The sequence below is a fragment of the Alligator sinensis genome, unplaced genomic scaffold, assembly GCF_000455745.1.
Source record: "Alligator sinensis unplaced genomic scaffold, ASM45574v1 scaffold1011_1, whole genome shotgun sequence".
NCBI classification, from domain to species: Eukaryota; Metazoa; Chordata; order Crocodylia; family Alligatoridae; genus Alligator; species Alligator sinensis.
Window position 1 is genome coordinate 295856 of NW_005842785.1, and position 24746 is coordinate 320601.

Here is a 24746-nt window from a genome sequence, read left to right on the forward strand (position 1 = left end):
GAATCTCTTCAAATTTTTTGTTTTAAAAAAGGGGGGGGGGGGGAGGTGTCAAATACCTATCACGGGCATTGCCTACTCACCTGTCATGTAATATATTCAGTTTTACGTGTTCTCTGAATCCAGTGGAATGGGGACTTCATCTGGGCCTCCTACGTGTAAGCATCTCTCATGTAAGCATCATAATCTCTAGGCTTTTGCTGCTGTGGTAGTGATAAGGTATCATCCCATCTGACCAAAAATTACATCCTTTCAGAATCCTGATGAAAGGTCATCTCATTAGATACATTTCTGCAAACAGCCACAGTTTTGACAAATTGAGATTTACCAGGAGAAAATTAGTTTTAGTTTAACGTTGTTTGCAGTATGTTGCATTGTTATAATATGCTGCAGTCACTGTAATACAGCAGTGCATTGACATTACAGCACAATACCAGAGTACCTTATGGTCCTGAGGAAGTGAGCAGCTCTATGAATTAGAGGTTCACTGGCATAGGGTAGAAGCTGTAACTTGGGCCACTAGAGATTAGGCATTTGTGTATAAACAGTGCTGTAGGCTGCTTGAGTGAAAATGGGCTTTGTATCACAGCTCCCTTTTCCTTTTGATTTGTGTAGCTGATTTGATGATGCCCTTGGAGAAGGTTGAGATAATTTGGTAGTTAAGGCACCCTGAATAGGGCTGAGGACAGCTGTATTCAGCTGCTTCTAAAATCAGATTTTCCTAAAGGTAAAAGTAATTGTCCATCTTTCTTCCAGGGAGTGTACTATCAAATTGGAGACGTTGTTTCAGTGATGGATGAGCAGGATGGAAAAATGTACTATGCTCAGATTAGGGGATTTATTCAGGACCAATACTGTGAAAAGAGTGCTGCACTGACGTGGCTTATTCCTACCCAAGCCAGTCCCAAAGACTGTTTTGACCCTGCATCCTATATCATTGGTAAGCTCCAAGACTTTTTCTACCTGTCTATCCTGCTGCAAATAATCATAAAATAAACAGGGCCTGGATGACGCGTAGTGTTTAAACAGTTTTTAGTATCATCTGGCATTGCTGATTTCAGTGGTGCTCAACCTTCTGTCCTGGCCCCACAGGCCAGATGAGTGGCATGGGGCTACTCTTCAGGCTGTATCAGCTTGGTGCAGCCTTGGCCAGCCCCTGTATGCAAAGGTTGGGCCCTGTGCTGAACCTGCATGCTGGGATCAGGCTGTGACACCCTGTGCCACATCCACCCAGCCCTGCACACTAGGAGCAAGCCCTGTTCCACTCTGTGTATTCAGTCTAATGCACAGGACCATTCTTTCCAGTCCATGAGGCTCCCCACAGGTCTGAAAATTTGACAGCAGGGGAGCAGCAACTGTTCCCTGCTGCCAAATGCTTGGACACGTGGGGAGACACACTGATCAGATACACAGCTCTTGGAGCTGGATGTGGCCTGCAAGCCAGGGGTTGAGCACCCCTAGTTCTTAGCTTAAACCTTCATTTTGCAAATTTAAGAGATTCCTTGCCTAACAGTGATTAGGTACTTTAAGTATCTTAAGTACTTTAACTTGCCTAACTAACCTCTGTGTTCACAATTTGAATGATGAGTGTTCTTTAATATTGCTGGCTGTTGGATATTATGTTTAGTCTGCACATCATTGGTGGACTTAAAACTTTGATTTTTGTGTTTCAGGACCAGAAGAAGACCTTCCAAGGAAAATGGAGTATTTAGAATTCATCTGTCATGCACCTTCAGAATATTTCAAATCTCGATCATCTCCGTTTCCTACTGTTCCTACTAGACCAGAAAAAGGCTATATCTGGACTCATGTTGGACCTACTCCTGCAATCTCCATTAAGGAAACTGTTACCAACAATTTATAATTTCCTTTCCTTTCTTTTTTAAGGATATGCCAAAACCGGTATTTACTGAATTCTCAGTTTTCACCTGTGGACCTTTTACAAGCTGCTCTAAAAATCTTTTTTTATAAAGCATTCAGTTGGCCATGTGGATTAAGGAGGCTTATTTATTTTAAATTATCTAACTTTAGAAAGAGAAGTTTCTTCCAACTGAATGTTTCTGTTTCCCTCCCCTCTTCCATTCAAAACCCAGTTCTTCTTTCATCATTGCTTGGTTAGAAAAAACAAGATCTTTATTTTTCTTTCTACTGATGACTGACTTCTCACAGTTGCTTGGGAATGTAAATTTATAACATTTTCCAGAGTGACTAGCATAAGTTAATATCCGTAAAAGCATGGACCATCACTACTTACACAACTTTCGATGTAGAAAGTGTTGGGTATATTTTTTATTCTCAAGTGACTAAAGACTAAAATTGATGTTAATGTCTTTAAAAAAATGAAAGTAATTTCAAATAAAACTTGAAGGTTTAAACTGGATCGATAAAATTACCACATTTCTGCCTTTGCCAAGATTCCTGCATATGTAGTAGTAAGAAATTACTAGACCATGGTACAAAAACAGTGTTACCCTCAGCCAACACAAATGCATGCACATGAGGCATCTAGGAAAGAAGTTATCCTGAATTAGAAGTGAGATGAAATTCCCTGGGGGTTGGCTGCATCATGTGCTCACAGCTTGGTCTTCCTCTGGGCAGCTGGGACTGTTTTCTTTGTGCGTCTAAGGTCTTGCTTTTGAGTGTTGCTATGCTCTTAATAAATTTGTTCTCTCCTTAAGAATCTGATCAGGTACACTGACCTAAATGTTATAAGTAGGTACACATAGCTTCTATAAAACTGCATAGTAGGAGAGCATGTCAGTTGAAGCTGAATATAGTGATAAAACTAAAAATAATTTTTAGTCTGCTGCACTCACAGCAAGAATTTGCTGAGTAGAGCAACATGCAGGAAACAGAAACATAGCTAGGTTTAAGATCTCATGAGCCTTAAAGTACCCAATACTTGAGAGTGCCTTACTGATATGACTTATGTGTAAATGTGTGCTAGATCATTAAATTGGTTTCAAATGCTGAGTTGATTACTAACAGTAGTTTATGAGGGTGAAGAATGCATTGCTTAAAATGGATTATATACAATATTGATTGGGATCCTAAATGCAGTTGTTAAAGAAATTGAAAGAATTCCAAAAGAAAAAAATGTTCACTAAAACTTTATGGTATGCTGCTGGAAATTCAAAAAAGTTCCAGAGTTTATTAAATTGACTCCTTTTAACCGATAATACAATATATAGTAGGTTTTATGACCTCAAGTGCTTTATAGTGTTTTACATAATTGGAAAAAATGCTACATACAGATTTGCAGGTCCTTCGGGCTTTTTATCCATTTGTTATATTACAATAGCACCAAAAAGCCTCACTCAACACTGGGGCCTTATACCAGGTCCTAGTGATAATTCTTAACTTAATAGAAAAGCTTCACTTACTGTGAAGTAAATTAAAAATAAGTCCCTAAGCCAGATCTGAAAAGTATCTGAGCAACCAAATCTGCCCCACCACATTACTCTGCCTATGCAAAACAATTAAATATAAAAACTTCTTTAATTACTCTGATTCCTTCAACTAACCGGACAAAATCATTTTAATCTGCAGTTCACCTCTCCAAACACTATGAAGAGTGGGTGGTGTTTGCAGCATGCCCTGAAAGTCAATTTACTTATGTTATCTGATGGGAGTCAGTTAGGGACCTCTTCCAATAGCTCTCAGGACTGATTATTGTTGTTATGTATAGACTCTAACTCAGTCCTTTCCACTGCCTCTAGTGCAGCTGTCTGGGCAAGGTGGGGATCACTGAGGCTTGAGAGGACTCTAGCACTATGCCACCTTCTCAAATTCCACGTGGAAGTGAGTAAACAGCCGGTGCAGAGCACACCTGCAGTACAATGGTGTTTTCCAAGCAGACAGTTGAATTCTGCACTAGCTTCAGTTCCCACCTGTATTTAAGATGTAGCTCCATGTTTTAGTGACAGCAAGACCCAAACCCATAGAAACATGCAACAGCGTGGCTCTATAAGCAGAATGGTGGCATTTGTCATCTGCCAAAACACTGACAGTCTCCATCCACCTTTGTCAGCCAAAAAAGGTGAGCTAGGAGGTCTAGACCACAGGTCATCACATGACATGTTTCAAGTACTACTGTGAGTGATACAGAAATCTGAGATTTGTTTCCCCAGATATAACCTTCCCCCAAAAGACACCTCATACTGAATCCTTACAGTTTTCTTTGCACAGAAGTCGTTTCCTCACATCAGAAGGGACAAACAGCCACACAAATGGAAGCAGATGAAATTAACCAATGTATGAAGTAAGTATTAAAAGCTATAGCTGAGGCAAAAAACATTTCCTTTGCCTCCTGTATAGTCACTATAGGAGTTAAATCTGCCACATCCAGTCAGCTGTAGTGCAAGATTTTCTCCATCAGTGACTTGGGGACAGATTTTTGCATGCTGTTTTAGGCACCTAAATACCTTCCAGGATGTGGACCCTACTGGGATTTTCAGAAGCATCCAGGAGCTAGGTCTGCAACAGGACTTAGGAACCTTGGCTCAGATCCAATAAAATGATTTTGGCACCTAAAAACTAAGGGCTCATACACATGCAGGGAGGCCGCTCTGATGTGCTATAATTACTATTCTGTAATTTTTGTAATTACTATTCTGTACTTGTGATTTCTAATGAAATAGAAAAAAACATACAGACTTGATTAATCGAGTCTGCTGGAGCTTGGTAAGTACCATGCTCCAGCAGACTCCAGCATCATAAATACGTATCAGTGTCCCTGCGCCGAAAAATGGCAGTGGGGTGCTTTAAAACTCATGCAGCAAGCTTTAGTTCAAAATGCCCCGCCACCATTTCTCAGTGCGGGGAAACTGATGCATGTGAAGCAAACAATTTGGGAGCTTTAAGTGCTCTTGGTGCTAATTAAAGCACACCCCTCCCCACCCTCCCACTGCACCTCCTAGACCATGTATATAAATGCTCCAAATGCTATTATAGCAACAGTGAAGTGCCTGACTCCTAGAGTGGAATCCAGAACCTGGAGTTTGGGGCCTAGGTTCCCTATACAGTGCTTGGGGGGAAGTTAGGGATACAGAAGAAACACACATGCTTATAGGAAGATCTTCTAGCACAACAAAGCAATCAGTACTATAAGACAAAACCCTTTAATTTAACTCCTCACAAGGCCTCCATATCCCCAGCACGTGGTAATACTACTCTGCTGCCTTTGCCATCCTAACATGGACACTAAAACAATGCAGTTGATCCCTCAAATAAGAGCATTCAGAGCAGGTGGCAAATGGCATCTTAATAGTCTATAATCGTCACTACCATAGCAACAGCTGCCTTTCATCCCCAGTATTGAGGATGTTATGTACACGAATGTAAGGATCCAACCATCCAATAGGAAATTTGCTCTGAAGAGGACTTGCACACTTGCATCCATGCCTTCTCATGACAATTAGAAACAAAGTTGCAGCCCTTATTGTATTTAAATCAATATCAACAGTGAACCACAGATAAATTTTAGCAAAGGCTTTTAACCCACGGAATTATTTAGTTGATCTAGAAAAAAAAAAAATCCAAATAATATGACTGATCTATCCATTGCTACAATTGTCATCCAGGTAACTACAGTTATACTGTTTACCATGATATACTGTTTCTCATTTTGGAAACACGGAAAAAATCATGACATTCTTGGCTAGGGAATCCAGATTAGACCATGATACTTATTAATACCTCAGTTTTTACTACCTGATAAGGAATGAAATAGAAAAAAACCATGTAGACATCTACTGACTGATAATCAAAAGCATTCAGATGGATACAACTGTTGTCATGAGCTTTGTTTTAGTACATTGTTCAACATTCCTTTTTTGCAGTAGGACTTGGTATACTTTGCTTTGATGAAGGGTGGAGTCACTGGAACTTGCGAGTCCAAGCACTATATGATATACCTCTAGCTCTGTCAGAAGAGCACTGTACTTACATTAAAAATACTCATTAAAATTACCGGAAATTTTAGATCGGTGCTAAGAATTGGAATGACCACTGAGATCAGAACCCGGAGCTGGGTAGGTGATCTCCCCCTGAGCATAATAAATATGCTAACGTTGTCATCAACTGATCTAAAAAACACATCTATAACTAAATACTCCCATGTTTTTCAAGGATGGTGAATAAACAATGTGCAGCAATGAGAGTGAAATCTTGAAATTTCTAAGGCTGACCTAAGCTACCTTTCTCTGTGATAAAGTTGAATACATGTCTGAAATATACCACTGACAGATCAATAAAATATAAGTCTGTTTGAATTAGAGCCTTACCCTGACCTCCAAATATGATGCATACGTATGGGAGAGCTTCTAACAACAACTGCACACGTGGCTGACAGACTCTTCTCAAAAAACTACTTTGGGATAAATGGATAATTGCATTCTATCACCAATATTTTGCCAGTTCATTGACTGAACTTTATTTGACTAGTCAAATACCCAACCCTAGTTCTATATATCCTTCAGAAAGGACACAGCTACAGAGAGACTGTCTTAGAGTCAAAAAAGTTATTGAAATATTGTTGAATAATACTTTTCCCTTTAGATTTCCCTGATGCCAAACTGTACCAGTATGCAATTAATGGGTACACTACAAAACAGGCTAATAAACCCTTTAGAGTTTACAGCATATGGTGACCAACTATCAGACCTTTTTATCCCTGTCACTAGGAAATTACTATATAAAAGCTATCAAGGCTGTTATTAAAGTATTTATCATACAAACTCCTGCAATGTATAGTTTCATCTGCCTTACAGAGCAGGAATTTAAGCCATTAGGTCTTCATCAATACTGAAGCCTTATATCACACCAACCTCTAGTTTAACTTTGGCTTGGTTGGTTAACTACTGTTTGTTTTATCCCTGGGGGGCAGAAGAAAGGCTAGAGAAAAAAAGAAGACTTATAGGCTGCTCTTAAGGAGAGCAAGAAGCATAATGGAGTGGGAGCTGTGTACCACAGACCCATGGGAGAAAGGATGACCTTATCTGGGTTTTCTGTAGACTAGAGCAAGGCATGAAGCAGTAGGAGAGGATGTTGGGCAGGGATATTTACAGGAATTCAGTGATACTCAGTAGAATTTATCCTGCATGACAGATGTGCAGGAATACAGATTTAATTTCTAGACACCTTATTTGATTCAAAGAACTATTCAACCATTTATATATACTGAAGCTGCTTTAAGCATCTCCTCAAAATGTATTTAGAGAAAATGAAGGTATTTTGTGGTAGGAAAAACACAAACTTCAACAATATACTTACAATTATTAGGGGAATACCTAAGTTTCTTAATTCTTTTCAAGCAGTTGCAACCAGAGGAATAGGTACACTAGGAGGAAATTAAAGCCATTTTAATGACAATTTAAGCCAAATAAACAGGTGACAGCTGCCAATACATTCAATTACTAAAGACACGGCATTCAAATTTCGCATGTGAATCATTATCTACATAAACTGCAATTGTCTGCATATTTTTGTTAGTGAAATAAGCTCTTAGTTATACAAGTCCCTATTGATTCCCACATTTCAGTCAATCTAGAATCTAATTTTTCTGAGATCTGACATTCTGGATGAGTCACATGGATCAAGATTTATGCTGTTCCAGGGTTCTGTTTTTAATATGCTGTACTTTCACTAGGCGATTTGGCTGGGTAAGGCGACAGCTGCAGTCTGACAGCAGATCTATGCAGCTCTTTGGGACCGCAGGAAAAGATGTAGAAATGAGTCTTGCAGCAGTGGCTTTTATATATGCCCATGTACATTCTGAGAAGCAACCTTTCTGTATGCAAGTGCTGGAGCTTTACATGACTAAATTGGCAAGGTTCTTTGGGTAGATGTAATATCTTTTATTAGACCAACTAAATAGTTGGAAAAATGTTCTTTGCAAGCTTTCAAGCACAAACACCCTTCCTCGGGCAAACTGACTCTGTCTCCCTATGCCTGAGGAAGGGTATAAGGGTGTTTGTGCTCAAAAGCTTGCAAAGAACATTTTTCCAACTATTTAGTTGGTCTAATAAAAGATATTACATCTACCCAAAGAACCTTGCCTGCCTACCGGCACAGCTACAACCAACAACCCTACATTACTAAATTTTATCACATACTGTTCCCTATTCTAATATCCAATCAATTTCTTTCTTATTTCTCCTACCCCCGTCTATCTATTTACCTAAGCATCATGGCATATAAGTACCCCACTCAGGACTCTGCTTCCTCTCCAAGGATCCTGATCTCTCTTCTGGGGGCCACATTATAGCACTATTTTTTGAGGGGCAAAGGAGAGATGAAAGCCATCCAGCTCCTTTTTTTCCAGTGCTATGGGTAAGTGCAGACATCTGGTGCTATGTAAAGCATGGCTGCCTACCTGCAGCCCCCCTGAAAAATGCTGGCCCCCAGAAAAATCCCCAGTGGCATGCATTCCCTTTTACAGATATGAGGACATACAGCAGTCCTTCAAAACTCAGGTTTGTTCTTTTGTCAGCAGGCAGTTTGCACCCTCTCAGGTTAATAAGCAGGTTCAGTGCAACTCCCCATATTTCCCCTTATCAACAATCCTGTTCTCCATCTGGTGGCCAAATTTGCTAACTGCAGCCGGGTCTCAGCCTCTCTCCTTTTTCTCTGAGCCCCCGTTTTGATATCGTTTCCATGGGTATTGGTACAGGAAGCCAGCCCTCCTCTGGTTCCAGTCCATGGATCCTGTGTGAAGTAGCTGAAGCCAGTTTTCTTCAGTCCCTCACTGTCTCCAGAGCGCTGTCTGCCTCACCTCTTCTCCTAGGAACTTTCTTTGGCTCTGGAGCCTTTGAGTCCAATCTTCAGCCCACCTTCTTTTCTGGCAGACTTAGCAGCAACATCCTCTCCTGCTTCACTCCTTGGCTCCAGTCGACAGAACACCCCAGACAAGGTCAGCCTCTCTCCCATGGGTCTGTGGCAGACAGCTCCTACTCCATTATGCTTCCTGCTCTCCTTAGGAGCAGCCTATCTGTCCTCTTTCTCCTCTGGCCTTTCTTCTTTTCCCTAGCAGATGTAACAAACAGTAGTAACCAATTATTTCTATTCATTATTCTCAGTGAAATCCAAGAACTGAGTCTTCCAAAAAAGAAAGGGAGAGACAGGGAATAGGGAAGAGAATGTAGATCAGGAATATAGTCCCATGTTACAATCCCACCATCCAGCGGTGTGAGGAGGGAGAACAGCAAGAAATGAGGAAGAGAGGGCAGTAGCAGTACTAACTAGTACTAACTAGCCTGAGGAGGACAACTTACTGGCCCTGTTAATAAACACTTAGTTCATGATGCTTAGGTGAAACAGGAATTTGATTTGTCATTTCCAGCTACTTACAAAGCTGTAAACTAAATACATTAAATTATCTGCAGTGTGGTCCTAGTAAAAGAAAAAAGAGATTGCAAAATCATATGACTGCAAACTACATCAGGCAAGATTAAGCTCTCAATTCCATGTATGCATCTCTCTTGACCTCAAGGCAGCTATAGGAGTTTAAATGGATAGAAGCCTTTATTTGGTTGTAGCTGTGTCCAACTATTTAAGTTGGTCTAATAAAAGATATCATATTCACCCAAAGAACCTTGTCTGCCTTTATCTGTGTCCAGTATTTTTTCCTGGCATGGACAGATATAATGCTTAGAATGTTTTAAGTACTCTTTAAACCCCAAGAGTCTAGACCGGGGGTAGGCAACCCCTGGCACAGGTCCCAGAGCATGACAAGCAAAGGCATTTTGCTTGGCACATGCTCCATGGGGCAGACAGTGGGGAAGGGGCCAGGGCTGCACTGACTCAACAAGGATCAGGCCCCTCACAACTCCCCCACTGTCCGCCCCTGGCATACCAACATCTTACAAGTCATGGTTTCAGGTGTATTTTTCACTCTGCCCAAAAAGGTTGCTGACCCCTGTTCTAGATATGCATACCACTTTAGACTGGTTTAAACTTCCTGGAACATTTCAAAAGCACACCAGGAAAATCATATACTAACTTTGAGCCGGTCTTCCTTGTTCACTTGATCAGATGTTGTGAAAGAAGGTACATGAAACAGTAAATTCCCTACTCATTGGCCAAGTCTACATATGCATATTAATGTGAAGCAATAAATACTGGAGCTTATTGCTCCAGGTGCGCTGTTGGCTTGTGTGTCTGGGTCACAGCACATTGAGTCGGGTTGGGTCGGATCAGCCCCGGCTGGCAGGGGGCTCCAGGGGTCAGCCTGCCAGCCTGGGGCTACTTCCCCCAGCTCCATGTGCTGTGGAGGGGCTGGCTGGGGCATGAGGTTGCTTCTATGTGGGGCTAGCCAGCAGGCAGCTCTCACACTGACGCACCCTCATGCCCCAGTCAGCTGGGTCAGTGTCTACATGTGCACTGCTGCAGAATAAATTAGTTTACTCCAGCTTAATAGGGGCGCACATATAGATGCAGGATGTTTACTGCACAGCTAAACAGTCTACTGCACAGTGTATATGGACCCAGTGTAAAGTAAATTAGCCCATTAACCAATTAACCATTAACTGTTAATTGTTCCTTGCCCTCTGTGCTACACTCTTGCAGCCAGGGAGTTCTTGGCTGGGGGGGTGGGGAGTTGCAGAGCACCCAGCCTCCTGGGAACCACAAGCAAGTTCCCAGCGCCTTGCATCCCCTTTACTCCAACCTCCTGCCCCAATTTAGGTCTTCTCCTACCTCTAAAGGAATCCTGGGGAAACTCTGGGCACTGACCCCTGGAAGGGATAATGGTCTGGGTTTTCTCTACCACCCCCTGGTGGTGTTTTGGCAGCAATGCAATCCCTAAAAGCTGAGGGTTCTATCTAGAACCCTTAACAGTGCACATGTGGACACTTCTGTCCAGGGACAATTATGAACCAGTTCCAAATTAGCAACATTCTTGAAATGGTTCAAATCCATCTTTACCATAAGCAGTTCACTGAAGACTAACAAGCAAACAGTGATGAATATAAATGATAATGCTGAACAGTAGTCATAAAAATTGCACATGCTAATGAGTAGGCCTGATCTTGCCCTCATTCTTCACCAGCCTGCGGGAGTCCTGCTCTATAGCAGAGACCTTGTTAGGTGGTTCCCACACAGGAGGGTTGAGTGGTCCCTCCAGGATAAAAATCTGTGGCAGTGCATAGTGGGATGATGGAGAAAGCATTTCCATCCATTGTAAAGAGATGCCCTTTGCAAGGCCTATTTACTTGGACTTTGGGCAAAGGATCAGAATTTGGCCTTTCATCTCAATGCATAATGTCCCCAACCACCAGCGCACTTCTGAAATAGTAAGACAACACATGAGAGAAATAAAAAACACTCTGTTTTTATAACAGATTGCATTGTAGTTCAATGTATTGAATTCCCATAGCTAGTCTGCCCTTGCCAAAGAGGAAGACTTTCTCAGAGGCTTCTCAGTTTTGCAGCTCCTACAGAGCTGATCTAAGGAACAAGTAAATGTAAGACAGGAAGAAAAAAAACTTTGACAGTTATACAAAACAAAGAAGTGCATTACTCAGTGTATGCAAAGCAAGTGGGGCCTAATTTTCATGGGTGAGAGCTCTCACATCATGAGAAGTGCTCTTTCTCAAAAAGAAGCTACTTTGAAGATGAAGAATGGAACATGTCTGAGTATGCAGGAACTCCAAGTTAGTAAACTTTCTTATTTCATACTTCTTTCTTAAGGACTGCCTGTCTTCTCTGTCCATATGTTCTGAGTGGACTTCTGGACTACTTGAATTCTCATTAAAATGTTTGAGCAAAATAGTTGTTACTTTATGGAACTATCATATTTTAATGCAGTTGTGATAGAAAATAATGGCTGAAATAGGCAGATCTTCCTTTTACAGTTTGACTTCTAAAGCAGTACTGAGTGCAATGAGAAATACTAAACGAGCAGTACTGTAGTGACTGCATCACCTTCTTTTGTTCAGGAGGATCCTCCATCCTCAACATACAGGATTCTGACTATCTATCTTCAACATCATCATCACTGTCTACAGTTTCAGAGTTAGCTGCTAATGATACCAGTGTTCCAGTCAAATGATCACGTGGGTGTACTATACACAAAGTGCAGGGATATCACTGTTTTACTGCTAATGCTGTTGAAATTTGGAAGGAACTGAGGGAGACCTTGAAAAGAGAAATACGCTATGACAGAGTTAACCCGTCCACCCAGTTGAGTGTGCCCTACCCGTGGGGGTCCCAGGCCAGTCTCCATGGAGACTCCACCTGCTTGCTCAGTCTGGTGCCCCTGGTAGTGGGTATGGAGTGGACAGGCTGTGGTGCCAGGGCAGAAGGGCCAGTTCCAGTGCCAGTGGTGACACTAGCAGTGGCAGCAGGAAGGATGTGCTGTCATTAGGGCTGCCAAGAACTTGAGTCTGGCCACCACCCTGCCCCAGCCATGCCCAGCGGTGGCAGGACTGGTTGCATGTACCATGGTCCGGGCTTCCCCACCGTACCTGGACCAGGCAGGGATGAGGGACCCATCATGGGCCAGATAAAATCCCTTGGCAGGATAGATCCAGCTACGGGCTTTATTTTGCTCTAAGGCAAGGAACCATCCTCTCTTCTTTGAATGATTATCTATTCAGATTTAACTCTTGAGGACTAGCAAGCAACATCCCATGTTCAGAGATGAGGAAGAAGAGCCTTACTTACAATGGAGATGCTTTCATGTAGTCTAGAAGCTAGAAATAAGGAACAGTGAGCTACAAAAGGATGGACTGCTGCTTACAAATCTGAGTCAATGGGACATTGTTCAAAGAGGTGGTAGAGTTCACTTAGGCATCAACTGAATGCGACCTGAGGTGATCTTTACTAATAAAAAGTTGGTGGATATGCAGTCTGACACCCTCCATCTCACACTGTCTCTTTAAGGGTACCAGTTGTCCCCCTATCCTTTTTACAACCACAGAAAATATACTTGGGAAGGATCTAATTGACTTAATCCTGTGCAGTAATGTATTATTCTCACTAGAAGAAACTCTGGTTAATTCCCAGGGGATAATATGCTGTTATTCTAATGCCTTACCAGGGAGCCATCCCAATTATCAACTCCAGATAACTGCTCACTGATGGATTATATACCATTCTTTTGATTCCCCTGGGTCACATCTACATGAGATGCTGACTGCACAGTAGCTCATTACTACTGTGCAGTAGCTTTGCATGGCACGAAGCGTGATGCAATGCAAGTGCACAATAGTAACGAGCTGCTGAGCAGTCAGTGTCACCTAAAAGCCGTTTGGTGATGCTGCTGCATAGTAATTCTAGTTACTGCACAGTCATTTAATAGTACTGTGAAGTATTTAATGGAGATGCAGTCTCAGAGCAGCAAATTAACTTACTGTGTTCATTATATATCCACATATCTGTAGCTTTGTTCCCACCATTGACTAATGAGATTTCAGGAGAAGTGGAAAGGTGGACTAATGACAGAAGAAAAGGCAGATGGAAAGGTGGATCAATGACAAGGTATAATAGCACCATAGTGAAGAACTTCAGTTGAGGCTTCTAGGTGACCTATCCTTACAGAAAAGCAGCATAAAAAGGCTGTGCTGTGAGTGTCTGCATCTCCCCCTATGGCTTTGGCAGATTTTCAGTCCTCCTTGAGCTTTCCGAGCATGCTTTGAGAAACATTTCCTTAGTGAGCAATGCTCAGGAATGTGTCCTTCTCCTAGGCAAAAGACATATCCCAAATTTACATCCTGATGGGCTCTGCTGTGTCACAGGATTAATACCTTAGATTTTAGAGACCTGACTGTTTCGTTTAACATCTGTAAGCAGCCAATGGCCAAAGAAACCCACTTTACCAGAAGAGGCAATGGGTTAGTTTGACCCGACTCTGAAACATCTGTATACATCGGGTGCTTCAGTGGGATTTCAATTGGCTATTAGATAAAAGCGCCAAAAAAGCCCCACTAAGGCATCTAATCTATACAGACATTGGGCGAGCCAGGTCCAGCTAACATGTCTCTTCTGGGCATGCGCTGAGCTCAGTACAGGAGTGCCACTGAGTTTAAAGTAAAGCGCCATTTTGGAGGGCGGGGGGTTAGATGTCTGTAAGCAGCCTTTGCGGCCCTTGTCTGGGAAGGACTAAGCCTTGCACAGTGGAAGAAACTCTACTGATGTCCTGAATCTAGATAATTATTTTAGCCAATGGGCAAACTAATTTTATCTAGATAACTATCAAATAACAACGGAACAACAATAGCTCTAAGCAAACTTTTTGGTTATAAAGAGACAGACCCTATGGGAATGATTTTTAGTTACAGTTGGTGTGTGTCTACACATGCCATTAGTGCACAGCAATATACTGCGGAGCTTATTGCTCTGTTTATTGCTCCTGGGAGTGCCGTTTACATGTGCACCTGGACTACACATTGAGCCAGGTTGCAGCAGTCCTGGCTGATAGGAGGTGTGGGGTCAGCCTGCCAGTCCAGGGCTGCTCCAGCTGGGCTCAATGTGCTGCAGAGGGGCTGGCTGGGGCATGAGGGTGCTTCAGTGTGGGGGCTAGCCAGCAGTATTTACAAGTACTACCTTGCTGCAGAGTTTATTAGTGTACACAAAACTAATAAGGACACAAGTGTAGATGCTGAAATGTTTACTTTGCAGTTAGTCAACTGTGCAGTAAATGTCCTGTGTAGATACACCCAGTGGTAAGAAGGAAGATGGCTACGATTGCCGTGACATTAAACCCTAGGATGGACAGAAAGGCTCCCAGAGGCCAAGTGCATCTAAACAGTTGTATGCAAGTGTGTTGACATACATGCTGGCCTCATGTTGCAGGTGAAGTGTCCATGAGGATTAAAGTGATATTATTTTCTAAAACTCTATGCAGCTAATAACTTGAAGGAAATTATGATGAAAAGTAAACATACAAACATAGGCACAGGAACTTGTATTTTAAATATCTATTTACATAAAATAGTGGCAACAATATATTATTATAGATTATTAATCATATGGTATTAGTAATAGAACTAATAATAGCATATTTAAATAATTTCTATTTGCAAGCTTAAATATGTTTTTGCACTTGTGACAAGTCTGTTAAGTGCTACAGTGATGGCATTTGAAAGGTCAAGTGATTATGCAATGGAAATTAACAAGTAGCACCCACCCAAAATTAACAACTGATTTTAACTGCCTGTATCAGCTGTTTCCTGACAAGAACTGAAAAAGGAAACAATGAAGGAAAGGAATGATCTTGCTCCCGTCAATACAATGGGAGTTGTTGCCTTTTTCTTTAGTGGGCCAGACTGTAACATTCCCGTTTAGGGTGTTCTGTTCCGTATCTTGCCCAAGTTTATTGCTCCCAGGTGCATCATTTACATATCTGCCTGGAACTGCAGCATGTTGAGCTGGGGCAGAACAGCCCTGGCTGGCAGGGGGCTATAGGGGTCAGCCTGCCCCCCTGGGCCTGCTCCAACTCAGTTCAATGTGCTGCAGAGGGGCAGGCTGGGGCACGAGGATGCTACAGCATGGGGATAGACAGCAGGCAGACCTGCACTGTAGCACCCTTGGACCCCAGCCAGTCTTGGTCAGCATCTAACACGTGCATTGCAGTGGACTAAATCACTCTACCATAGGAAGACAAGGTTCCTTGGGTGAATTTGATATCTTTTATTAGACCAACCCAAATGGTTGGAGAATAGTTATTAAGCAAGCTTTCGGGTTCAAAAACCCTTCGTTAGGCAGAGGAAGTGTCAGCAGTTGGTGTGTGCTCTTCCTGGATGGAATGAAAAGTAAACAAGCCAGGGGCTGGGCTGGGCTGGGCTGGGCTGGGGAGTCAGTTGCCAGGCAGATTATAATGTATCAAAAATCCAATGTCTATGTTTAGTCCATGATCTCTAGTATCCAGCAGGTTGATGAAATGGAGCTCATAGGCTCGTCTCTGGGAAGTGTTGTGTAAGTTTCCCTTGAGGATCAGGACTGAGAGATTGGAGAGAGAGTGGCCCTCCTGTGAGAAATGTGCCCCCACCGGTAATTGGGTGTTTCTGTCTTTGATGGATTTCCGGTGTGCGTTCATTCTGGTGCGCAGTTGTTGTTTGGTCTCTCCTACATATCTTCCATCAGGTCATTTGGTGCATTGGATGAGGTATATTACATTTCTGGAGGTGCAGCTGTAAGATCCTGGGATGCTGATGGCTCTGTTGTGGGGTGTAGTAATAGTGGGGGGGGTGGGGATGTGTTGGCAGGTTTTGCATTTCTTGTCCTGGCAACGTCTGGATCCTTTTGGTGTGTTCTGGGCTTGAGGAAGTTTGCTTCTGGTGATGAGGTTGGCAAGGTTCGGTGCTTGTTTGAAGGCTAGGATGGGTGGCTCTGGGAAGATCTTTTTAAGAATAGGGTCTCTTTCTAGTATGGGTTGCAATTTTTTGAGGATTTTCCGTACAGGTTCAAGGGAGGGGTGATAGGTCATAACCAGCGGTGTGCGATTTGTGGGTGTTTTACTTCTGTACTGCAGCAGTTCTTCACGTGGTATCCAGGTGGCTCTTTCAAATGTGCGATCTACCTCTCTGGAGGAGTGTCCTTGCTGGGTGAAAGCCTTTTTCTACCATAGGAAAGTACTTAAGTTGGGCAGTGCTGTCCTACAGCAGAGTTAATTAGTTTACTCTGGCCCAAGAACGCCGCACATATAGACGTTGATGCTTTACTGCAGAGCTAATTAGGTAGCTCAGCAGTAAGTGTCTCGTGTAGATGCACCCTGTCTGAATTACAAAAAGAAATAATAAAATATATCAATGTCAGGATTTAAAATTAACTGTGAACAATCTGAACTTCTAGACACTGGTGTAAGATCAGACACAAAAGGAGATAAAAGATAGCTATAAATATAACTGGGTAACTACTTCATTAAATACTTAGGGTGTGCATATTACTAAAAATGGCAGGACATATACAGTTCTAATTATACGCCTTTGAAATCAAAATAGACTTAGAAAACTGGTCAAAACATGAAATTTTATGCTTAGGTAGAATCACAGCAGTTAAATAAATATTTAGCTCAAATTCATTTTCTGTTCCAAACTCTACCTATTATAGTGTAAACAAATCTCCTAGATGACTGACATACTATGATAAATAAGTTTATCTAGGGAAATAAAAAGCCTAGATTTAAAAATTCCATCCTGAAAAGTCCTCAGCAAAAAGAGGGGACAGATGCTTCCAAACATTAAATCTTATTACAAGCCAGCCAACTTAGGTTTGGTGTATTGGATAACATCAATTAACAGTAAGCACTGGGTAAAGACAGAGCAAATATACTGTCCAGCAGTCAAACTCAACATACTACCATGGCTAGAGAAATCTTTCAGGCCAAGCTTCATATATAATCACTCCTTTATGAGAACAACAATGAAAACTTTGGATAACATATATGAAATTGAGCTCAGACCTATTACTTTTAGCACCTGTACATAATAATATTGAATTTAATTCTAATAATTTATGAGAAAGCTTAATATATTGGAACATATTGGTATCATACATTTTGGACAATTATTCAAAGAAAAGCTATTTATAGCTTTTGAACAAATACAATGTTATGCAGGGGACATTAAAATCCCATTTTCCCAATACCTGCAACTGAGATACTTTTCAACACACTCCCAAGTAAAGGTAGAAATCTGACAGAATTTGAAAAAATATTGGTCACTCCTATGAAACACAGTGAAGCATACTATGTTATGTAAAGCAATTTTCAATAGTCATATAGAAGAAAAAAACACTGTTTTTGACAAGGTGGGGTAGTAACTGAATCAGAAATCAGTGGAATATGGGAGACCATTTGGAACAATGGGTCTCATGCATCCCTGTACACAGTAATAAAATTATTTTAAAATCCTTTATTAATGGTATCTCACCCTACTTAAATGCATTTATGGTAAAGATCCAGGCAAATGTTGAAGGGAGCGTGGTCAGTTGGGAGGATTCTATTATGTGATGGAGGTGTCCCAGAATCAGTTCTGGAAGAAGGCTGGAGGCATGGTGAGGGAAATAACATGATGCCAACGGTCAGATAACCTCTTTTTTTTTTTTTTTTTATTAAACCTTCTCAACAACTCTGCAACATAAGTGTCATAGGGAATTGATCACGCTTCTACTAGTAGCTCACGAATTAAAATTGCAGAAGCCTAAAAGAAAAGTGATACCTCTAGAGTCACTGACAGGGTTGAAAAAGTTTGGGATATTTTAGTAATGGAAATATCCCATCAAGTCAGTGTTCTACAGGGGAGAGGCAAAAAGATGCTTACTGGACAATGTGGTGGAAATTTTTGGGATTTGCTAAAAAAGAATATTCTCTTGCCTTTCAAATAGAAAATTTATAAACTTTTTTGAATACTGAAGTGGAAGTTCTATGAGCAAACACTTAAGAATAAATTTTGAATAAACTTCACAATTAAAAACAGAGATGGGAAGATAATGAGATGCTTGTTATACAGAGTTATAGGGAAAAGGAAGGAGCAAATTATTGTATAGAGATGAAGAAACACAGGCTTGGCACCAATGGAAACAATTAAGGAACTGTTAGAGCAGGGAGAAGGGAACACAAAACTTCTATGGACATTGATATGGGTTGTAGTAGCACTATTGGTAGAAGATTAATGTCTATCTGTGTATGTTTTGGAGTATTGGATGCGTTTTTGAAAGTTAAATTTGTTATTTTATGGATTAGACTCAATGCATTTAAAAAAGAAAAGAAAAAGGTATAATTAATTGTATAATATGTGATCATTTAAAAATACAATTTTAAATGTTAAACCTTTGATTATTATGTAAAAGTCAATTATATTTCAACTAAAGATCAAGAAAGATTATTAGTGTTCAGACTGAAGCGTGCTGTTAGACTTATTTCTATTTTTCTCCTGTATAACACCAGTGAGTTATTTTTTCCAACTGGTATGACACCAGTGAGACAGTGTCCAGATGAGCACAGCCAGGAGATACATGGTGCCATAGACATGTCTGTGGTGCCACATACTGCATATTCAGTTGTTCTCCACATGGCAAGGGAGCAGTGCGGAGGGTTTTTTGACCCTAGGCTCCATGCTGCAGCATCGCCACTGCTGCAGCCCTGGGAGACCCCCAGGACTCCAAGTAAGGCTGCTGGGGCCAGCCCAGTGCTGGCCTCAGCCTCCCTTACCCCACCCACGGTAACCTGGTGCACACCAGAGTGCGTGTGGCACAGATCTTCCCCAGGGACAACTAGTGGTGGCACAAGGTGCATTGCTGCTAGTTGTCCCCGGGGAACCAAACATGCATGCACGTCTGGATGTGGCCTGAGTACAAGATAAAACCAGACCAAAATATTAACAGGAAGAAATTTCCTTTTACCATTCTAATGAGAGTTTCTTACTCTACCAGATTTCTTTAATCACTTCTAATGTTCTTACTGAATTGATTGTTGCAGTTACATAAAAACTAATTGCAAAAAAGTCTTTGGAGGATTTTTTGAAGTAATATGCATAAAACTAATGAGGACAATGAAGCTGGATGCTGCAAAAACTGTTCCTGAAACAAAACCTAAAATATTGGTTGGTTACCTATCTGTACAAAGTCTGTTGGTCTGGGACAAGCAGAAAGAGCGATGGAAATTACACCAACAAATGGGCTGTAACTACCAACAAGTCTAGGGATACAATTAAGGGAAATCATAATGGGCTTTACAATCATTTATCTCTAGGTCACCAGTTCAGGTTTAAGCCAGATGGGCAAAGAATGACCTGTAACTACCCTATGGCAACAAGTATTTAGATATGGACCAAAATAAATGCAAAAATCTAGAACTCTTGGTTCCAAAATGATTCCTTTTATTTTATATAATTTTGGAACCAAGAGTTCTAGATTTTTGCATTTCTTTTTGTCTCAGACCAACACAGCTACCACATACATCCCTGAAACATATAGATATGGACTAGTAATCTCAGTTCAGGTCTTGGGGGGCCTACACCTTTTCTATCAGAACCTGTACCACAATAGTGTTTGAGCAACTTTCGCAAGATAAAAAGACAATGGTCTCATTTGCACTTTCTTTACCACCCAGAGGCATGATTTGTGTTTTTTTTCTTAATCTGCAAAAATAAGCAGACTTTGTGGAAAGCTGTTTAAGGAGATAAACTTTACATTTACCTGTTAATGGACGGTTTGTTGTCATTCTCCTCTCTCCCAGTAGCAAATTGTATTGAGATGGGCTCCTGTGAAGGTTATGCCTATTAGTTACAATTATTCAATAGCTTTATTGTTCCAGGGGCTGGCAGCTGTGATGGACATGGAAGAAGGTTATCCTTTAGATAAGCTAGGACAGCTCCTTTGCTGATTTAAAAAGTAATAAAAAAGAGACAACAACCTTAGACTGGATTCTGTTCAATACTGAAAAATGAAAGTATGCTCATGAGTTGGAGAATTTAAGCATCCAACACAGCTGCAGGCTGCTATACACAAGGCATGTTATAGTCTTCAGTCTCTACATGCCACCATAGAATGAGCAGTTAGGACACATGGGACACATCTACATGAGACACTACTGCACAGTTGCTACTGCGCAGTTATTTAGTACTTGTATTAGTAACTACTAAATAAATGCGCAGTAGCGCCAGCAAACATCTTTTAGGCGACGCTATTGACCAGTAGTCTAATAATACTATGTAGAAGCATATTAGCACTGTCTGTGCTATGAGGTACTACTGCACAGTATTTTTCAGCTACTGTACAGTCAGTGTCTCATGTAGACGTGCCCACACTAGAGCAAATTACTTTTGCCAAGATCCTTAGTTGAGAAAGAAAAAAGAAACCCCCCAGTATTGATTACAATGTGGAATTTAAGATTTAAAAAAGGGATTGATTAGAGTTAGTTATGAGACATTTCAGCCTAAGCCAATTTCTTACAAAGAGATTAGTTGAGACTTAAGAAGGCAAAATATCTCACACTCATCTCCTGTTATTTTCCTCTGAAGCATTTGGTAATGGCTACTATCAGAGACAGAATACTGGAATAAATGATCTTGTTGCTATCTAACATGGCATTTCCTAGGCTTTGTAACTCAGATAAAACAAGTCATCTATATTTTGGATTTACTGGAAAGTTAGAAATAAAACAAAAAAAAAAACCATCTTGTGTTGCACATGAAAAATTAATACATACCTGAGACTAATTAAACTATTTGGTTAGTGAAATACAATTTGGAGAGCCTTCTCCCTTAAGTACCAAGCAAGTTGCAACATTAAAACAAAGTTAAGACAGACACACAGTACAACTGCCTAAGAACAGCAGACAGAGGCAGGAGAAAATTTTATAAAAAAGTATTGGCTACATCATAATAATGAAAAGAGTTAAGTTTCTGTTGTTGGGATTGTTAAAAGCAGGGGCTTGTTATGAACAGGTTCATTATGAAGTTGTACTTTATTATGTACTTGGAAATGTTATTTTAACTGTCTTAAGTATAGTTATAAACTTGTCTGCAGAGGCTAGTTCAGAAGGGTTATATTAAAATGCCTTCAAAATCATAAGGTTTGAAAAGGCAAGCAATTAAATATTGAAACTATTTACTATCATTGCTCTGGAAGAGGAGGTGGTTCTATAGCAAAAAGGCAAAATGTTATCTTGTAATTAAAAATAGTATCATGCTGCACAAATTCTATGGAGCCACCTGAAGTTACACTGGTCACTAATTTTGGCACTTCCTAACTTTTGACTTCTTGACTTTGCAACCTGAATTTTTTTCAAGTCTGTATTTGTTTATTTTTTTATTAAAAGAATGGGGGAAAAACGATCCTACACTTCTCACACCAATTCTGTTACCTGGACCTGTTTGACCCTCTCTGGAATGGAAAGATACACATTTGCCTGTGGGATTCACAGCTATTTGCCAGACAGAGAAATGTTGAGTGTCAAAAATTCACATGCAATTGTGGCATCTGTAGGGTATTATATACTAACATCCCTATTGTAATCTTTCCACTATTCTCAATCCCTTTCCTGTGCATTTGCCCACCCCTAGCCCTGATTTACTCCCAGCCACCTCCTATATCCGATCTCCTACCTGCTTCTATCCTTCCCAACCTACTCTGACACCTTTTCCTTTTTCTCACCTTGCTCCTAGATACCAGCAAGGGAGGGCAGTGAACACACAGAAGTCTCTCTCTCTTCCAGTACCTAGTGCTAGAGTGGCACCTGGCAGGAGTAATAACAGAAATACTCCTGGCTTAACCCCAACAGAAATGCTCTGTCAGTTTGGGGAGTAGTGTTTCTGCAGCCTGGTTGTTGCAAGTTGGTGAGGATAAAACATTTTAATCATATGGAGTGTTAAAAATATTAATGCTCAGCCACTTTGCAAGAGGGGTAGCAGTAAATATTCTTGTGGACATTGAGTCTATTATATGATTTCTTGCAGTTCCAGGGAATCAGACGCAATGAACCATCAAGTAGTCTTTTCAGTCCTACACAAATCCTTTTTCCTATTTGGGATGTGCAAATCCTGTAGACCAGAGTTGCGGAAGTCAAAAATGAGTTGGCAGCCAAATCCAGCCTGCAGGGCTTGGTGCAGGCCCAACAACCTACTTTCAAATCCAGGCTGCTGGGCTTCTTGTTGCAGCTGCTACAGCTGCTGTGTCAGTGTGGCCAGCATATGTGGGTTAATGTCACTGATTTGTGTGCCTAATGGTAACTGAAAATCAGAAATTTGGTGGCAAGTAAGGGGCAGAGTAGCATTAACCCCATACTCTCAATGCCAGTGATATTGACAGCAGCTGTGGGAGTAGCAGTAAGAAGCCCTGTGGGCTGGATTAGCAGGTGAGTTGTTTTGCCAGAGAAGCACTATGGATCAGATGACCCACCTCCAGGGGTCAGATGTCTGACAACCCTGCTATAAATCACACTTTTGTGATTGTAACACTTCCCTCTCAATTCCTACTAAAGAACCAAACTCTGAATTAAAGTTCGCAAATACAGGTTAATAAGTGTACAGTCCCAAATACACTTACCTTTCAAATGAATGCACACCACACACATCCAGCTGTCTTTGTTTATGTTTTATGTGAAAAACTTATCCAAAAGAACCTACATTTCTGCAACAAAGATGCAACCATTGCAATATACAAATAAATACTTTTACACATTTGAAAGGGAGTACAGAAGCCGAAAAGCTGAACATTTTCTTAGAAAGTATTTATATTGGTGCGCATATTCAAAAAGCTGTGCGCACGTTTGAATATTTTCTTACAGTTCCTAAGGATATAGAAAAAACATATTTTGCCAAGTGACAAAATTTAGCAAAACCTGACAATCAGAATCAATCAAATAACCCAACATTTTCAGTTTCTGATTGAAATATAAATATACTCCCCCAATACAATATGCAGCCTCTTTCTATTATGTCTAAAATGCCTTAAGCCCCTGATTTAGCAATGCAGATAAGCACGTGCTTAAGACTCACTGATTTGTAGCAGTATTCCATGCCTAAAGATAAGAGTGCACATAAGTGATTTGCTGAACAGATGTGAAGAGTCAGGAAACCAGCTAGGTTTCCTAAAATTCTGTTCTAGTAGCCTAGTTTGCAAAATGAGTAACCACAGGTTACAGCAAAGTGAGACTGTTATAGAAAGTTACAGCCAAATTAACAGGGTGAAATCTTACATAGTTTATGTAAACATAAGCATGCTATATCATGTTCAATCTGCAAATTTCATATAAGGTTTTAATAGACAACAATTTTTTTCAGGTGAGAAACTTCATCTATTGGTGTGTTGGCATGGGTGGCTATAGGGTCATTTTCTGAATTAGGTAACTCGTCTTCTACAGATGTTTTATTTGCAGCTGGTTCTGTAATTTCAGCACGCAACATCCGCTCCAGTCTCTGAATACCTGCAGAAAGGAAAATATGGTTATTAAAGTTTTCTCCCTCCACCACTGCAACAGAAACAAGGTTGAGTTTTTAGCTGGCCTGTGACAGCCAGAACCAAAGAAATTAATAAGCAATAAATACGTGCTTCTTGGAGGCATTTGGAATTTTGTCTAATATAAAGCTTGTAAGTTTGTAACCCACAAATGTAACTTGCCTGTCATAAGTTTAACTAAAACGATAAAACTAACTGTTTGTGGAACTGACTGAACCTCAAAGACAAAGCTACAGCTGTAAGATTAGCTGACCTAATGGTTTTTGCTCAGAGTTCAGCCTTGATAAAAACTGGATTCAACCACCTGGCATACCCAGCATATTCTAGGAAAGCACGTCTCAAGAAAGCATAGTCAAGAGAAATCTAAAGGGGCTGGATTTACGCGGAGTAATGTTAATTTCAAACCTGAAGATGCTGCATTGTAATTTGCTTATTGGATAAACCCAAGTCTGGGTAGTAACCTTTTATAATAATTTTAACACCTTTTAATCCCATAGGGTAACAGCTATAGGGCAAGACTGTGAGTGGCTCTAAAACCAACAGATTGGCATAAGACTAGTTACAAAAAGCGCGCGTGTCAGGTGACCAGTAGGAAGGAGGGAACAGGACGGTAAATGCTTTTCCAAGCTCGGACCCAAACTCCCAGTGCAAGTGAGGATCGGATCCTGATCAAGGGATCTTCCCCAGTAATCACTCTTACAGTGTCGATCGGGGACGCCCGACTTTGCTGGAATCACCTGGCGCACACCTGGTATTGAGGGACTATCAATAAGTTGTCAACCCATGTCCGTCTATTCGTTGTTTTAAACAGCCCAGTGGCTGATACCATCGTAGTGCCCAGCTGGCCTGAG

At 40.9% G+C, this 24746-nt stretch overlaps 2 protein-coding genes across 10 annotated transcripts in view; one reads left to right on the forward strand and one right to left on the reverse strand.

The window, feature by feature from the left end:
• Positions 1-2967, forward strand: part of GATAD1 (GATA zinc finger domain containing 1) — an 11593-nt gene extending 8626 nt beyond the window's left edge. Inside the window, exons 5-6 of the mRNA XM_025191071.1 lie at positions 754-937; positions 1671-2967. Of these exons, the coding sequence (XP_025046856.1) occupies positions 754-937; positions 1671-1861 (375 nt within the window). The 3' untranslated portion in view covers positions 1862-2967. The remainder of the gene's footprint in view (positions 1-753; positions 938-1670) is intronic.
• A 13483-nt stretch (positions 2968-16450) lies between these two features.
• The window catches only part of LOC102387722 (1-aminocyclopropane-1-carboxylate synthase-like protein 1), a 37392-nt gene continuing 29096 nt past the window's right edge, over positions 16451-24746 (reverse strand). For 8 of the 9 annotated variants that reach the window (XR_003091660.1, XR_003091661.1, XR_003091665.1 and 5 more), the window contains 3 exons: positions 22984-23863; positions 20134-20316; positions 16451-16712 (listed from right to left, as the gene is read on the reverse strand). Coding sequence is in view for 1 of the 9 variants with exons in the window: in XM_006034953.2 (XP_006035015.1) it covers positions 23697-23863 (167 nt within the window). In the remaining 8 variants the exon portion in view is untranslated. Of the gene's footprint in view, positions 16713-20133; positions 20317-20384; positions 23864-24746 lie in introns of those variants that run through there. The other variant, XM_006034953.2, reaches the window with a different exon arrangement.